Source organism: Brachycentrus maculatus, unplaced genomic scaffold, assembly GCF_059751285.1.
Source record: "Brachycentrus maculatus isolate JH-2025_06_01 unplaced genomic scaffold, ASM5975128v1 h1tg000134l, whole genome shotgun sequence".
Taxonomy (NCBI): domain Eukaryota; kingdom Metazoa; phylum Arthropoda; class Insecta; order Trichoptera; family Brachycentridae; genus Brachycentrus; species Brachycentrus maculatus.
Window position 1 is genome coordinate 1,588,208 of NW_028280887.1, and position 19,393 is coordinate 1,607,600.

The window sequence follows — 19,393 nt, forward strand, 5'->3', positions numbered from 1 at the left end:
ATCGATAAAATAATCGGTGGGTATGTATGAAGAGATGCATGAATGCGGAAGAGACAAATACATTGTTGCGTTGTATTCTCTCTGCCTACCCTTGCGGAGAAGCGAGGTGATGATTAGTTACTTATAATGTGCAGGATCAAATCTTATACTTCATTTCGGTCCGATAGCAGTGCACAGTGGAGCACTGGGAAGTTTTTTGACCCCGCAAAGGTGACGCAAGCATTCGTCTATTTCAGTTCCGTTCCGAAACTCGAGCTTTTGAGCTATTTTTTATGTCGCACGGTTTCGACATTCGTTCATTTTCTCGAAAAACTTTCAACGTCCATTTTTTATGTGTAAAATTTGTAAAATTCAATCCAACTTTTTGCATCGAAATGTATCGAAACACGTGTCACAATAGATTTTAAGAAATTATGGTATTTAACTAACTAACTAACTAACCATCACGCCGCTTCCCCGCAGGGGTAGGCAGAGAGAATAGAGCGCCACACCACACTGTCCTTGCAAACATTCTTCGCCTCTTCCACGTTCATGCATCTCCTCATACATACCCGCCGATTGTTACGACTCCTGACCACTTTCAAGTATTTGGCATACCTGATCGTGCCATGTTTTTCTCGGTATTCCTCTGCTTCTTTTCCCGCTAACATTCGCCTCATAAATTTGTTTTACCGTTCTTTCCTCACTCATTCGTTCTACATGTCCAAACCATCTCAACACACCTTTCTTAATTTTATCGATAATGCTTATCTCAGCTTTGCATTCCTTCCATATTTCACTATTCGTACATTTATCTATCTATCGTACTAATTATGGTATTTACCAAGTAAAAAATCAATTTAGAATTTAAATTATGCAATAAAGCTGTACAACCTGCTTCTATTATCCATTAATTTATGAACGTGTAGTATTTATTAAAATTAAATGATTCATTTAAGCCCGCAACTTTATTTTCCTAAAACCTAGGTAACATTTTATATCTTTAATTTTTTCTTCTCAAAACACCGTTTTTGTGTTGAAAAAATATGTTTGTCTTCGAAATGAATACAGTTTAAAAAGAAAGTTTTTAAAAGAAAAAAGGTATTGAAAGGTAAGGAGTTAAACAGCAAAAAATTATGATATTATAGACGTTCGAATGGTGATATAAGGAAAGAATGCAAAGCTGAGATAAGCATTATCGATAAAATTAAGAACTGTGTTGAGATGGTCTGGACATGTGAATCGAACAAGTGAAGAAAGGATATTAAAACAAATTTATGAGGAAAACTGGGCACGATAAAATATTTTTAATACTTGAAAGTGGCCAGTAAGGAGTCGGAATATAGAAGAGGGGAATATTGTTTGCAAAGACAGATTGGTATGGCGTTCTATTATCTCTGCCTATCCCTGCGGAGAAGCAGCGTGATGGTTAGTTAGTAAAATATACCCTTAGCACGGGAAAATTCGGTGAGGGCACATTATTGTAATTTATAATAATGTTGTATGATGAAATTAAAATAGATGAATTGTGTTAAAAAAGTTTTATGGTAAATATTATTTTGTTCAAAATCGTAAATCTCTTTAAGTCGTTCATCGATTGCTTTGAAATTTTGACACAACTTTTTATTGAAATACGCTCCTGTATTAAGTCGTAATTTATTTTCAGTAATCTGTTCTTGATGGTTGAAAGCCAACTTGAATTAAAATTACATATGCTAAATTAAAAATAAAAATCAGTAAACAAAGAAGTCTTTGATGTTTTAATTTTTTTAAGAATGTTTTCTTCGGATTTGTAATTTGTAATTCACGAGTACATCTGTTGCGAAATGTCACGCATGAAGCATGTCTGGGAATCTGTCAAAAACATTCCTAGAAAAATGTAGAATACGTAAACAAAACATAAATTCGGTAAGTGTTTCAAGTTTGCTCCAATATAATTCGACCTTGTGTAATGACTGCTTAAAAATAATGATGACATTCAAACATTCAACATTGCATAAAATGAATGGTAAATAACGGTTAAAAAAACGTTAAAGTCCTGAAATATGTTTTATACTTGGCTTGTTCAATTAATACGTAGACTGACGTCATAAAACAAAATGTACTTTATGTAGAAGTTATATGTCTGGGTCCCCTACAAAGTATTCACCTCAACAACGCTCACATTTATCCCAACGGTGTTTCCACTTTTGTAAACAGTCCTGGAACACTTCTTTTGTGACGTCCTTCAGTCGCATTTGCCTTAATCTCAGATACTGTCTCAAATCTTAATCTCAAATCGTATTAATTGAATAGCCCTCGTATTTTTTTGCTTCATTTATCTAGTCTTATCCTTTTTTAATCGGGAGCCATGAACCAATAACGTTTAGAACCACTGAATAGTTTAACCGTTAGAGTGCTTAGAAAAAATAGTACTTTGCTAAAAGCACGGGCATTCGATATACCGACGATGACACCAGTGTTTTTGGCGGTCGAGCTGGGAGGCTGTATCGCAGCGTGCATCTTTTTTTAAGTTTGCCGATTCAATAAACAAATTCAATAATTTTTAGTGAAAAATAGGAATACATTTTTTTTAAACCTGTGATAGTGACGATGAAATTTCTATGTTTACCAATCGGAAGATGTACATCGATATTTAAGAAAAAGTGGTATTTAATAATAATATAATAAAACCCTTATCCGCACCCCAATGGTGCATAGGGCACTGCGTCATATAAACGCAGTGTTATCTTGATCGTTTACACATGAAAGAAAGGTGATCAGCCCCTCCGCTTCAGGTACCAGTCCAGGGTTATTGAATAAATATGACAGTGAAAAAATCACTCATATTTATTTTATTATTTATACCATTCAAAAGTGGTATTTACAAAGTGATATTTATGTTTGATTTATTTTCATTAATTCATTCGGCAGTCAATTTATGGTTAAATCTATCCACTTTTGAATGATGTTTTACTTGCAGAAATAGTGGTATTTACTAAGTTAAACATTAATGAAAAATTGAAACATTTTAATACACTAATATTATATATATGACTCGCTACGTTTTTAAAATGTTCCCGCATCGGAAATATGATTGCACTTTTAGTGTCGTGACGGGTTCGTAATGAAATCTATTATAGGTACCACTTGCATGTGTTATAAACACATCGCTCACTCCTTTCAAGAACGTCATAAATCAAAAATCGTGAATTATGAGTTGGGCATGTTTTCGGAAAGCCCCGAAAATGTTCTATATCCCAGCAAAAGAGGCATATTTTTAACTTAATATTTACCCGCTACAGGGCAGAAAATGTTGTTTTTGCATTTTGAAGAAAAGGTATTGTTTAATTATTTTATTAAATATACTAAATATTTTTCAAATGGAGAAAAAACCTTCAGATTTTACCTAAAAAGATCTGTTGCACAGTAAAAAGTTCAATAAGTGGCTTGATATTTATTTTAATACATTGTGTTATATTTTTCAACTTTAAAAACGTTCTCCTGAAAAATCAAGTTTTTTGATTTATGACGTTCTTGAAAGGAGTGAGCGACATGTGTAGGATATATCAAAGACTTTGTAGAGCTTCCCGAAATAGTGCAATGTGCGCGCGTCGGTGAGTAGAATCCCAATTTTACGTGCCAACAAAATATAAAACTAAATTCACAAAGAAGACAAGTAAATACTTCATAAATATCGAAATGAGATTTTTGCCTGTTGTGATTTGCGGTTAGTCCGCCTCCGTAGTGTAATGGTCAGCGCATTTGGCTACCATGCTGGAAACCTCCAGGAACCCCTGGCTCGATTTCCAAGACAGTCAAAATAAATGTAAGTGATTTTTCAGTTTAATATTTATTTACAACATTTTGAGTGTGTCCAAATACTTGTACACAAAATCTGGATTATCTCCAATTACAGGAGTTATTTTCATATGTTCACAAACTCTGGATTATCTCCAATTACATGAGTTATTTTCATATAAATTATCTGGTCAAATTATGAGCTTAAGTAATAAAAATGAAAATGATATTTTCTGGCGTTTCTCATGTGTGTGATTATAATCCAGGATTCGGACCTCACATACTAATAAAAGAGTTTCTGCTCAATAAAAAGCTTCTTTTCATCTCACCAATAGATGTCTCTAGTGAAGTTCTAGTGATTCAAGAACAATGTTTCAAAATTGGTTCATATTTATAGAACTTCTTGTCAATAGAATTGACTAGAATTGGTTGTCAATAATGGGTAGAATTGGTGAATGTCACACGTGTGTAAAGGGATTTTTGACACTTAAACCAGCTTATGACGATCGTCAACCCCGTAAATGCCCAGACTTCCATATTCTTCTTCATCTTTGATGAGATGTCAAAAAATAATATCATATTTATTTAGTATGACGCTGGACTGGTACCGGAAGCGAAGGGCTGATCACCTTTCCTTCATGTGTTAAAGATCAATATAACACTGTGTTTTTATGGTATGATGTTGACGACCACTGCTGACAATTCGTCGCGATCTGATTTTTGGCATTGAAAAAACTATTTTTTTTCAATACAAAAACGATGATTTAAGAAATGAAAAAAATCATGTAAAATGTTACCTTGACTAAGAGGAAATTGAGTTGCGACATAACGTATACAGGGCTTTAACGTACACCCCCTCCCCCCAATCAGTCAGTCATATCGTGGTTTTGTTGTAGTTCAATTTCCTGACAATATGTACTCATTTCAATGGATGGAGCTTATTTTCAATGTCGCGATGTGAAAACAACTTATAAATAGACGCAAATGGCGGCCAATGCGTCTGCCTCGGGTCGTGCATGATATATTATAGTATTGTAATACTTTACTTATGTGGGAATGAAGACTATTCACACTAGCTTCTGTGTATGTCCGGCAAGTCTTCATTTATTTTTTCGAGAAATCTATTTTTATTTAAGCTTTACTTGGTAAATACCAATATTTCATATAATTATTATTATAATTACTTTTTAACTAGCCTATGACGGTCGTCAGCCCCGTGAATGCCCAGACATCCATATTCTTCTTCATCTTTGATGAGATGTCAAAAAATAATATGAAAATAACTCCTGTAATTGGAGATAATCCAGATTTTGTGAACAAGTATTTGGACACACTCAAAATGTTGTAAAACAATATTTCAGGATGTCTTTTATAATTTACAATACACGTGGAGCCGATAAACATAACCAAGTTTGGAGTAAGGTTTTTGCAATATATTGCATGTACTCAGATTAACCAGCTGCCTGACATTATCTGTTTCAATCTGATGGATTCGGCAGTCGCTTTGTGGTAGTATCTATCCATTATACTTGATAACTACTACTATTTTTTAGAATCTACTGTTACACGTATTTCGATGCATTCCGCATCATTTTCAAACACCGTAAAATTATGCGAAATGTATTGAAGCACGTGTCATGTTATACCATATATGCAATAAGGCAGGGGTTGAACACCATGAGTAAATATAATTTTTCTGAGAAAATGAATTTAATTTCGTAATATCTATCCATTTTGAATTTAAGTTTTACTTTGTTAATACCACTATTTCTTTAAATATATATTTTTATTCACCATTTTTCAAACACCGGAAAATGATGCGGAATGCATCGAAACACGTGTCTCAAAAGGTTTAAAAAATAGTACTATTTACTAAGTAAAACTTAAAAACATAATTAAAAAGAATTAAAATTTTATGAACTTAAGTAGTGCATTATAATAATAATTGCATATAAGTCATGGCAAGGGTTTTATGTATGATTTTATGTGATTTAAGTATGATTTTGTGCGTAAATTTAAACAATAAATCGCTCACTCCTTTCAACAACGTCATATTTCAAAAATCGTCAATTTTCAGTTGGGCAATTTTCGGAATGCCCAGAAAATATATTATATCCCAGCAAAAGCGGCATATTTTTAACTTAATATTTACCCGCTACAGGGCAGAAAGTGTTGTTTTTGCATTTTGAAGAAAAGGTATTGTTTAATTTTTTTAAATGTACTAAATATTTTTCAAATGGAGAAAAAACCTTCAGGTTTTACCTAACAAGATCTGTTGCACAGTTAAAGAAGCTTGATATTTATTTTTATAATGTTCTTAAACTTTAAAAATGATCTCCTGTAAAATCAAGTTTTTTGATTTATGACGTTGCTGAAAGGAGTAAATGATATGCGTGAATCTGGAACCGTCGGTTGACAACTCCTGCCACTGCACATTTGTTATTGTATTATAAAAGTCGTTTATAGTAGTTTAGGTCATTGTTTGGATGAATCGTATACACACACATAAACCTGATATAGTTGCACAATATATGGGCATCATTACCCATCCGTAAACGGGTGACTGGAATGCCAAGAAGCCATGCAACCGTAATTGGAAATAATAAATAATAGCCGGCCATCACTGGTGTGCCATAGTACTTACTATATATTACTGAGATTTGGATTAAGTTTGTTGTTAAGGGTGAGATCTCGACTGTACAAATACACTACGCGATCGGCTGCGCGATCATTAAGGCCAAGCATTCGTTAAGTCGCAGCTTAATTTTCTTTAAACCCAGGTAACATTTGACGTAATTGTTTTTTTTAGATAATTTTTTTCGTACTAAAAAATTTAGTTTTTCTTCGAAATAAATATTTGGTTTTGAGAAGAAAAGAGTTATTGAAAGTTAACGAGTTATTGTCCGCCTCCGTAGTGTAATGGTCAGCAAGCTCGGCTACCGTTCTGGAGGTCCCGGGTTCGATTCCCAGGGGGTCAAATAAATAAACTCCGATCCCCATGGTGCATAGGGCACTACATCGTATTTAATATCGTATCTGGATCGTTACTTACATGAAGGCAATGTGATCACTCCTGCGCTTCAGGGTTACAACATTACAGTGTAAAATCACTAAGCACGCCAACCGTTACACCACGGAGGCGGACAGAATTGTAGCACCATTTTACAAAGTGATGCTATATTTTTTATAAATTTTGAAAATATTCAAATGCAATTATCTCAGCTTGCTAATTTGTGGGTATTTTAAATTTAATGGGTAATTTCTGTATAACATGGTCCAACTACGAGTATAAATGAAATTTAGGAAACGAACAGTGCATATATATATATATATATATATATATATATATATATATATATATATATATATATATATATATATATATATATATATATATATATATATATTGTTGTATACAATAATACTTACAAACCCAAACTCATTCAATTTTCGCGATGTTTATCAATATATCGTTAACGATACATCGTAAACTGTTTTGAGTTTACCCTTTCGTACATATTTAAAAAACAAAAAAGATTGAAAGTAGACTGAACGCCGTTGAAAAACATTCCCTCAGACAAACGTGCGGAATATAGATGTGTGAGATGGATAGATGTATGAGGACATAAAATGCCGAACCCTCTTCTGGTGGAACAGAAGGTCTGTTGATGACAGTCAGCAGTCCGCCTTCTACTGAGGAGTGCAACGTGGTTTCCTCCCAGCAATGAGCAAATGCTGAGACGTTCCTGATCGGGCCTAAAACTAGATTATCCCTCCCGTTCTCAACGCAGATTTTAATAAAACATCTTTATTTAGTTAGAAGAAACAAAAGTCCACTAAATGATCTATAAACCTTGTACATAATAATAAAATAAATAAATAAAACCCTTATCCGCACCCAATGGTGCATAGGGCACTGCGTCATATAAACGCAGTGTTATCTTGATCGTTTACACATGAAGGAAAGGTGATCAGCCCTCCGCTTCAGGTACCAGTCCAGGGTAATATTAAATAAATATTACAGTGAAAAAAACACTTACATTTATTTTACCCCCCTTGGGAATCGAACCCGGGACCTCCAGAACGGTAGCCGAGCGTGCTGACCATTACGCTACGGAGGCATAATAATCAAGGTAAATAATAAATGCAATTCCCATCTAAAAAAATAGTTTTTCTATCGATTTGAGCAATGATAAATAGTAAATAATTTTTAAAATATTGTTTTTTGACATCTCATCAAAAATGAAGAAGAATATGGAAGTCTGGGCATTTACGGGGCTGACGACCGTCATAGGCTGGTTTAAGTGATCACTTTACACACGTGTAACATTCACCAATTCTATCCATTATTGACAACCACACTACTCAAATTCTTGGAAGTTCTATATTATACATGAACCAATTTTGAAACATTATTCTTGAATCACCACTAGAGACATCTATTGGTGAATGCCCAGACTTGCATCTTTGATGAGGTGTCAAAAAATAATATTAAAAAAATAACTCATGTAATTGGAGATAATCCAGATTTTGTGAACAAGTATTTGGACACACTTAAAAATTTTAAAATGTTTTTTTTAGATGTTCTGATTAAGGACACCTCCTTAACTGTTAACGATTCTGTCTGGGTTTGTAATACGGCCATGTTATATTGAATTACGACCTTTTAAATTCCCCTTATCTAATCCGTGCGCGATCACTATCGATACTTTTCAATGGGTAATAAAGATATCTGTTTTACCATCCAACGACGAGACTATATACTCGCATTACAAACGGCTTTCGCCGAAAATCGTTTTGTTTTTATATATCTTTACAACTAATCAATTATCTAACCTTCACGCTGATTTTCCGACTGCTGACTTCCGCAAGTATAGGCAGAGAGAATAGAACGCCACACCAATCTGTCTTTGCAAACCATCATCGCCTCTTCCACATTTATGCATCTCCTCACACATACCCGCCGATTATTCCGATCATTTTGTATGGACATTCCTTAGCAAGGTAAAATTTTGACAATTTTTTTTACTAACTTACCATCACAGGGCCTCACCGCAAGGGTAGGCAGAGAGAATATGATGTCTTTGCGAACAATCTTCGCCTCTTTCATATTCATGCATCCCCCTCATACAAACCCATAATTTATTCCGACTCCTGACCTTACTGCTTTCAAGTATTTGACGTACTTGATCATGAAATAGGAGTAGAGGAGACCGAAAAAATCTTACGACATGGGTAGAATGGTAAATGTTACACGTGCATAAAGTGATCACTTAAACCAGACTGCGATCATATTCTTTATCATCTATGTTGAGGTATCAATAAAAAGTCTAAATACAGGTTTATTTATATTAAATACCCACGACTTTTATTTTCATGTAACGCGGTGGAACGGCGTTCCGGCACTTTTTTCATGGATATATATTTGTTTTAATTTTCAAAATCAATTAGACCCTATTCCATTGGCCTATTCCATATCCTTACATTATTTCGGCCTATTGCTGCTTGCGGCCAGTTTCTACCCCCCACAGCGGCTACGTCGTCGGACCATCTTTTCTGAGGTCTTCCGACGCCTCTTTTATTCTCCCAAGGTCTCCGTCTCAAAATTTTAGGCGTCCACCTTGTGAGTGGTATGGCATTTTATTCTCTCTGCCTACCCTTGCAAAGAAAACGCGTAATGGATGATTAGTTAGTTAGTTGAATGTGGTCGTTCTATTATCTCTCGAGATGGCAACACTATAAAAGTGGGACACAGTAACGAAGTGCATAAAGATAATATTATACTGCGAGAGGCAATCAGTCTAGCGACCAAATCATGCTGCAATGAATGCATTTTAAAGTATCAAAGGGCGGAGGATGTCTTTTGTATGAGTCGCCGGTCTCTGCATGATGGATGCGTTCGTTATTTGGATCGTGCAGTACAGTGATGCCTCGCATAACGAACACTTCGCACAATTAACTTTCTGTTCACAACATTTCGAGTGTGTCCAAATACTTGTTCACAAATCTGGATTATCTACAATTAGGAGTTATTTTTTTATTTATTATTAATATGGAGGTCTGGACATTTGCAGGGCTTACGAGTGTCATAGGACTTATTCGACTGTAAATCATGTCCGCGTTTGTCTACCGTGCGAGAGGTTTAAGGTTCCAATCCTAGAGGGGTCAAAATAAATATAATATTGATTTTTTAATATAACTTTATTTTTAATATCCTGAACTGGCACATGGAGCGCAATGCTAACCTTTCCTTTATGTATTTTATTAAGATAACACTGTTTATATACGGCACAGTGCCCAATTCACCATTGAATGCGAATAAGGGGGGTGAGAGAGAATATCACAGAAAAAAACCTAGAAAATTTTAACAAAAAAAACATCTATCTATTTTTTATGTTACAGTACCATATTTTTAACTTCAGGACGTGTAAAACAAACATGAATCTTTAAGAGAAAACGCGTTTCACAAAACAATCTTTTCGCATAACGAACTAGCTCATGGAACAAATTAAGTAGGTACGTTACGCGAGGCATCACTGTATATCCACGACGGACGGGTGTTGTAAGAGTACCTAATTATAATTTCCGCTCTCTTATTTATTTCATTTTACAACAATAATTCAATGCGATTGGTCCCTTCGTCTGATATTTGTATTCTGGAGCTCGTTTAACGATTGATTTTAAACATGACGAATTTCTTTCCAACGCATCCTGACTCGTCAACTGATAACAACAGTTGTCATTTTTCATGTTTTCAATCACTGTCAATGTTGGATGTATTGAGTATATAATATAAATAATGTTGTATTTATTCAGATTTTTAAGTGTTTTTTTTTTATATGAAGAAAAATATAGTCATATAGGCTAATTGATAAAGTGATCATTTTATAAACGTGTAACATTCACCATTCTACCCATATCGTTAGCTCATGAAACCTCCACACTTCCATATCCTTCTTCATCTATGTTGTGATATTGATAAAAAAATCTTGATATAAATAACCCCTAAGTGGAGCAAAATCTACAATTCGGAACAAAAATTAGGACACTCAAAATATTGTGAAAATTTTGTTAATTATCATTAAATTCTGGAATTAAAAACATTATTTATTGATTTGGCATTTAATTTGCGGAACTCCATTTTAATTTAGATATGTCGCTCACTCCTTTCAAGAACGTCATAAATCAAAAATTGTAAATTTTCAGTTGTGCATGTTTTCGGAATGCCCAGAAAATGTACTATATCCCAGCAAAAGCGGCATATTTTTAACTTAATGTTTAACCGCTACAGGGCAGAAAGTGTTGTTTTTGCATTTTGAAGAAAAGGCATTGTTTAATTATTTTTTTAAAAAAACTAAATATTTTTCAAATGGAGAAAGAAACTTCAGATTTTACCTAAAAAGATCTGTTGCACGGTAAAAAGTTCAGTAAGTGGCTTGATATTTATTTTTAATACATTGTATTATATTCTTAAACTTTAAAAACGTTCTCCTGAAAAATCAAGTATTTTGATTTATGACGTTCTTGAAAGGAGTGAGCGATGTATTAATTTAAAATCAAACACAGATTTTTTGAGTGTACTAACTTGGTAGACTCAAAAAATCTGGTTTGATTTAAAATTAATACATAAATTAAAAATATTAGTAAATGGACGCAAATAACGATTTTATTATCACATTTAAATTTTTTGTTACATTTTTCTTTACCCTATTATTTTATAAACGTGTGTAGCACACTTACAACGTGTAGGTAGGAACTCTTTTCCCGTTCATTTAAATAATATTTTGCGTTGGCAATCTCCGCTAGAAAGTTCGAATTTGAAATCGCGAGGGGAGGGCGCTGATTGGTCCAGGTTCGCGTGTCGCCATTATTCATATTTGCAGCTGTCTCCTTGCGCTGGCGCCACGTCTGACGAGTTCAAATCATGTTACCGACATTATTAAACACGGCTCATGATTTTATGTGCGGCAAATGAGTAGGTACGTGCTGTATAATATAATGGTTCAATCATAAAGCTGGCTTGCATTGATTTATATGCAAATGTTACCAGGTCTGGTTTCTTGGCGTAGCGTAATAATGCCTAGGTACCTACCTACTTAAGCGTTAAATATACACATAAAACTATATATATATATATATATATATATATATATATATATATATATATATATATATATATATATATATATATATATATATATATATATATATATATATATATATATATATATATATATATATATATATATATATATATATATATATATATATATATATTTATATATATATATATATGTATTTATATATGTATGTATATATCTTCTTCTAACCCTTATCCACCCCCTATGGTGCATAAGGCACTGTGTCGTATTGACGCTGTGTTATCTTGATCGTTACTAATATGAAGGCAAGGTGATCAGCCCTTCGTTAAAGGTACCAGTCCAGGGTAATATTAAAATAAATATTTGAGTGTAAAATCAAAAATAATTATTTTCACCCCCCCCTGGGAATCGAACCTGGGACCTCCAGCTGTGTGTAATTACCCACATTAATTCTACACTAGAGATATTTTATACTTGTTTGAAAATATATATATGTACGTACGAGAGGAAAAAATAATATCTGGGAATGCCTCGACAGATTTTGATGAATAAATGAATTGCCTTGTTCCTCTTCTTATTTTTTTTATGGATTTTCACCCTTCTAGAGGGTTCAAGCCAGTGTCTTGACAGTTTATATTTACACTCTTTTCATTTGAATTTAAAATATTAGCATTCCTATAAGTGGGGTGTCCACCTCCGTAGTGTAATGGTCAGCATGCTCGGCTACCGCTCTGACGGTCCCGGGTTCGATTCCCAGGACCTTCAGGGGGTCAAATAAATATAAATGATTTTCTCATCTTATAATTATTCAATATTACCTGAAGCGGAGGTCTGATCACGTTTCCTTCATGTGTTAACGATCAAAGATAACGCTGCCTTTTGTTTATATAATGCAGTGCCCTATGCACCATTGGGGTGCGGTAAGGGTTTGAAGTAGAATATTAGTTGTTTTTCATGACAGCCTTTGTCATGCACAGCAGGTGTATGACAACCTTTATAAATTTGAGTCGGCTTGTTTGCAGGATGGCTATCATGCAGGGTCGTGCTGAACATCATGGTGATCTTGGGCTTCATGCTGAACTACGCCCTGAGGGTGAACCTGACTATTGCCATTGTGGCGATGGTGGAGCCGAGTGCCAGCGAAATGAACGCCACTCATGGGGTACACAACGTCACTCTGGTGAGCGTTGCTTAAAAACATTTTTTACGTATATAACACCGTGTTTGAAAATCATGCGAAATGCATCGAAACACATCGCTCACTCCTTTCAAGAACGTCATTTATCAAAAATCGTCAATTTTCAGTTTTGCGTGTTTTTGGAATGCACAGAAAATGTACTATATCCCAGCAATAGCGGTATATTTTTAACTTAATATTTACCAGCTACAGGGCAGAAAGTGTTGTGTTTGCATTTTGAAGAAAAGGCATTGCTTAATTATTTTTTAAAAATATTTTTCGAATGGAGAAAAAACATTCAGGTTTTACCTAAAAAGATCTGTTCCACAGTAAAAAGTTCAATAAGTGGCTTGATATTTATTTTTAAAACATTGTATTATATTTTTAAACTTTAAAAACGTTCTCCTGAAAAATCAAGTTTTTTGATTTATGACGTTCTTGAAAGGAGTGAGCGACATGTCACTAAGCCCAACATACGATAAATCACAACTTGAGTTTCTTTAAACCCAGGTAACATTTGTGTAGGTCCTCACCAAAACGTTACATTTCCATTATAAATGATTTTAGTAATCAGGAATTCCAGCTTCTAAAACTGTTTCGTTTCGGTGCAATTTAATGAGTTCATATTGGTTAACACAGGATTGGTCACGTTTTGTCGCGACTTTGATAAAGATTTCGATAGAATACAGTATACATAACAGATTTGCATTTAAAGGAAATTTTTGTGCAATATTGCAAATGTAGCTTTTTGGTGAGGACCTCCACATTTGTTGTAATTGATTTATTTTAAGGTCTAGTATTCGTAAAATAACAACATAATTTTCTTTAAACCCCGGTAACATTTAACGTAATTGTTTTTTTTAAACACCGTTTATGTATTGGGAAAAGTATGTTTTTTTTCGAAATAAATTTTTCGATGTTATCTTCCAACCAACCAAAAACAGACTAGTGATATTGGTCAAAATATTATAAGAATATTATAAAGTAGCGCGTAGATTGAAGATTTATGCGCTGCGCTGGTTGAAAGGAAGCCATTTTAGTTCCGTGCGAGAAGGTGAAACATGGTCATATTTTTTTTAATTGAAAATGAAACGGATGCTATGATTTTGTAGACTATCCAGAACTTGTGAGTTTTTGGCCGAATACTCGATGACTTTTCTTCTCCACCCACCTTACTCACCTGATTTCGCTCTTTCTGACTTCTTCTCGTTCCCCAAACTCAAAAGACCTTTAAAAGGAAGAATGTTTGAGACGATTCCCGAGATTAAGGCAAATGCGACGAAGGAGCTCAGCTGTCCAAACTTAAAACACAGTAAGGAACATTTTTTTCGTAGTACGTTTTTTTTTTGCATTTTTGGACCAAGTAGAATCTATTTAGTCCAAAAATGCAAAAAAAAGACGTACTACAAAAAATGTCCCTTACTGTGTTTTGAATTTGGACAGCCGAGCTGAAGAACATTACAAAGAAGCGTTCCAGGACTGTTCCCAAAAGTGGAAACACCGTTGGGATAAGTGTGTGCGTCAGGAAGGTGAATATTTTGAAGGTGGCCCAGATATGTAACTTCTAAATAAAGTACTTTTTTTGTTCTTTATTTTTAATTCTTTTGCATTACATAACATAAATTCAAATACAAAAAAAATATGAATAAAATATGAAAATGAATACAAATAAAGATCCCACAAAGGCATGGCCTGTGTGTAAGTATACAATATAATTTAGTCATGGTATAGGGTATATTGTCCGCCTCCGTAGTGTAATGGTCAGCACGCTCGGCTACCGTTCTGGAGGTCTCGGGTTCGATTCCCAAGGGGGGTAAAATAAATATAAGTGATTTTTTCACTGTAATATTTATTCAATATTACCCTGGACTGGTACCTGAAGCGGAAGGCTGATCACCTTTCCTTCATGTGTAAACGATCAAGATAACACTGCGTTTATATGACGCAGTGCCCTATACACCATTGGGTGCGGATAAGGGTTTAAAAAAAAATAGGGTATAAGGGTATTAGTAGGTTTTATAAGTAGAACTAGAATAATAGTGTTAATAAAAAATACTTGACTCTAAGAAAACATTTAAAAAAAAATAAAATTACAAACTTAAAAACATAAAAAAGATGAAAAAGTAAAAAGCTAGCGAGGCTGTACTACAAGAAAAAGGAGCTTAAATCTGTCTCATCTGTAAATAATCTAAGAAAATTTTGTTTTGTGACGTATATTATATTTTTATATTTTATAAAGACCACGTGTTTATCGGGTTCGTACATTCGAGTATCAGAATCATTCTAGAATAGAATGAAAATTCGTGTAATGAGTCAGAGGTAAGTTTAATTAGGTACTTCTGGAGTATTTTTAAAACGCGCTCTTAAATATGCGTTTAACACATTGGGTGTGGCGAACGCTTCAGGCGCGTATTTGTTACATAGTATAATAAAAAAACGTTATTCAAAAACAAAATTGGTTTATTAATTTTACACCACCCTAAATTTGTTTGTATTCTGCAGCTGTCTAGTTCACAAATCGCTCACTCCTTTCAAGAACGTTATAAATCAAAATACTTGACTTTTCAGGATAACGTTTTTAAACTTTAAAGATATAATACAATGTATTAAAAATAAATATCAAGCCACTTACTGAACTTTTCACTTTGCAACAGATCTTTTGAGGTAAAACCTGAAGGTTTTTTCTCCATTTGAAAAATATTTAGTGTATTTAAAAAAATGATTAAACAATACATTTTCTTCAAAATGCAAAAACAACACTTTCTGCCCTGTAGCGGGTAAATATTAAGTTAAAAATATGGCTCTTTTGCTGGGATATAGTACATTTTCTGGGCATTCCAAAGACATGCACAACTGAAAATTGAAGATTTTTGATTTATGACGTTCTTGAAAGGAGTGAGCGAAATGTCAAATATGATTGGCATACGACTCCATTTGCAAAAATTGTAACATTTTCCGATAGCGTAATTAATTTTGTGCCACCCAGTAGTATATACAATTTTTTTCATATTGTTTCATATTTTTAATACAGTTTTAGCGTTTTGAGAATTGATGTTGTGTTGAATCATTCTAAATTCAAGCCAAGGATGAACAACAAAGATTCACAGTGAAGCGCCCTTGAGGTAGCATTTTACGAAAATGGCGCTACTTGAATTATCCAAATTCATTTGAATTATTTAAGGATTTTACTAGTTCAAGCTTTACAAGGAATTGGATAATTGATTTTACATTGATGTAACTAGAATTTGGGCTGAAGGATATCGGTATTTATGGCTGAATTTATGTAGAAAGAGAACAAGGTCGAAAAAATATTATTTTTATTATCTAGGTATAGGTCATGTTTTCAAGGGTAATATATTTTCATTTAAAACCATATGTTTTACACTGTTGTCACGATAATTAAATTCACGTTGGATTTTATTACATCCTGTTTAGCTAAGTTGATCTATCTGAGTAATTTTTAAAGATGATAAATCATGATACAACATTTTGAGTGTGTCCAAATCTCATCAAAGATGAAGAAGAATATGGAAGTCTGGGCATTTACGGGGCTGACGACCGTCATAGGCTGGTTTAAGTGATCACTAAAATCTGGATTATCTCCAATTACAGGAGTTATTTTCATATTATTTGTGAACAAGTATTTGGACCCACTCAAAATGTTGTAAATAAATTGTCTGGTCAAATTATAAGCTTAAATAATAAAAATGAAAATGATATTTTCTGGCGTTTCTCATGTGTGTGATTATAATCCAGGATTCGGACCTCACATACTAATATAAGAGTTTCTGCTTAATAAAAAGCTTCTTTACATCTCACCAATAGATGTCTCTAGTGAAGTTCTAGTGATTCAAGAACAAGGTTTCTAAATTGGTTCATATATACAGAACTTCCAAGAATTTGAGTAGTGTGGTTGTCAATAATGGGTAGAATTGGTAAATGTTACAGGTGTGTAAAGTGATCACTTAAACCAGCCTATGACGGTCGTCAGCCCCGTAAATGCCCAGACTTACATATTCTTCTTCATCTTTGATGAGATGTTAAAAATAATTTAAATCATGATATCAAAAAATTATAATTTCAAATTCTTAATTTTTTAAATTGAAAAGTAACCATGGATAAATATGACGATGTGTGATTATTGGCTAATAAATTAATATGAAAAATCACAAGACTATCGGTAGCATTCTTATTGAAATCTGTAGAGAAGTAAGGGAGATATGAAGGTTTAAACTTTAGATATTTTTATATAACGAAAAACGTGCGTTCGCATACGTCATCAAATTTCCGTCAACGAACGTTTTATGACGTCATATGGTTTATTGTTTATGGTTTATAGAGCTGTAATAGTAGAAGTGTGGATTGTTTGTTTACCACTACACTACCATTTCTATTATACAAATATGAGGTGAGTGGGGGGGGGGGGTGGGAGTGTGTGCGAGGAGTGAGATGTGTTGCACGCGCACAATTTTACTTAGAATATGTAATGGAATTTGACTTTTTTTAGAAAACATTAAAAAAATATTTTACCATTTTTTTTAACTCCTTGGATTTCAATAACTCTTTTCTTTTCAAAAACATATATGTTATTTTTAAGAAAAAAAAATTTTCAATACAAAAACGGTATTTTAAGCAAAAAATTCAATAACGTCAAATGTTACCTGGCTTCAAAGAAAATAAAGTTGCGGGCTATCGATTAACCCGCCTGAAATCTCTCTAGAATGAAATTGATTTCATACGCCTGTAATTCAGTCTATCACAGCGTATAAAGTGATCACTTAAACCGCCCAGTGACCAGTAGTAGCCACACTCAAAATCAATATTTTTAACCCAATGGTAAAATCGCGTTATTTCCACAAAATATGCCATAACCCCTGCCATATTTCGACGATTTCCTGTCGGTAGATCATCTGTTGACCACAACTTCGATAAGGTTGGTAGTAAAACCTTATAGCTAGTAAGTACACAGTATACGTGTTTCTTCTAGGTCAGGGATGGCGAACCTATGACACGCGAGACGTTTTTGCATGGCACGCGAATGAAGAGAAAAAAATAAAAGTGGTCATACAAAGCTTTTTTTTTAACTTACAGAGGAAAGAACTTCTGCTTGTATTCTATTAAAAGTTACCAGCTATGAACCCGATATAAACAATTGGCATCTAGCATCCAATAACAAAAATCTCAACAATAATGAAGTCATTACTGTTGAGTTTTTGAGAGAGAAAAGTACATCAAATGTTTGCGTAACTTCAAATGTTTAATGTAAAAGTAACAATAATACATCGAAAAAATAATTAAGTACTTATTAATGGCAAAATATAAGAGATAAATAAAAAATAGACTTAATCAAATGTACGAGAATGTAGAACCCTTAAATCTCTTTAAGGGTTCTACATTATATTAAGTCTACTTTTTATTTTGCCTTTAATAAGTGCTATATTTTTTTTCGACGTATCAATGATTTGTTTACATTAAAAATCTAAAGTTACACAAAAATTTGATGTATTTTATTTCCATGGGATGTGGCACGCGACATGTTATTATATTGATTTTTTTGACACTCAGGTTCAAAAAGGTTCGTTATCCCTGTCTTAGGGAGTTGGTACGGGGCTATGCATTGCCTATGGTGTCCAGTACTTGGTGTTGCAACACTTGCGTAACACTGCAGCCATGCAATCGCTGACCTTGAAACAGGCCAACAGTTCAATAAACTACAAGTATGGTTTCTACGAAATGAGACGACCATCTCGGCAGTTATTGATGATGTACAAGAAACTAACCACTACTAATCTGCGGGTATGTATGAGGAGATGCATAAACGTGGAAGAGGCGAAGATTGCTTGCAGATTGATGTGGTGTTCCAGTAAGAATTCTGCCTAAATGATTCACAAAATATTACAAAAACATATAATCCGTATCTGTGCAAGGAAGACATTTACGTTTCAGTAACTAACTAACTAACAATCACGTCGCTTCCCAACGCACCAACCTGTCTTTACAAACATCCTTCGCCTCTTCCACGTGCCGGTATCTCGTCATACATACTCGCCGATTGTTCAAACTCCTGATCTGACCTCTTCAAGTGCTTAAACTACTTGATCGGGCCAAGTTTTCCTTGGTTTTCCTCTGCTCCTCGAAATGTTGCGAAAATAAGAAAAACACGGTTTGTGGAGTTTGGAACAAATGGAAGGTTCAATTCTCAAAAATCCACCTATAAACCAAAAAAGCATGGTCAAAAAGATATTTAAATAAAAATATTGTCTTAATGTGAACATAAAAATCCATAATCATTATTGTAATACCTACAGTAGCGGTTTAGATCAACAAAAGTAGACAGTATTAAATATTTAAATAA

At 33.8% G+C, this 19,393-nt stretch overlaps 1 protein-coding gene across 1 annotated transcript in view; it reads left to right on the plus strand.

Moving 5' to 3' along the window:
- The window catches only part of LOC148309293 (sialin), an 85,042-nt gene that overhangs the window by 22,237 nt on the left and 43,412 nt on the right, over nt 1-19,393 (plus strand). The window contains exon 3 of the mRNA XM_088260399.1: nt 12,884-13,041. Within this exon, the coding sequence (XP_088116525.1) occupies nt 12,884-13,041 (158 nt within the window). The remainder of the gene's footprint in view (nt 1-12,883; nt 13,042-19,393) is intronic.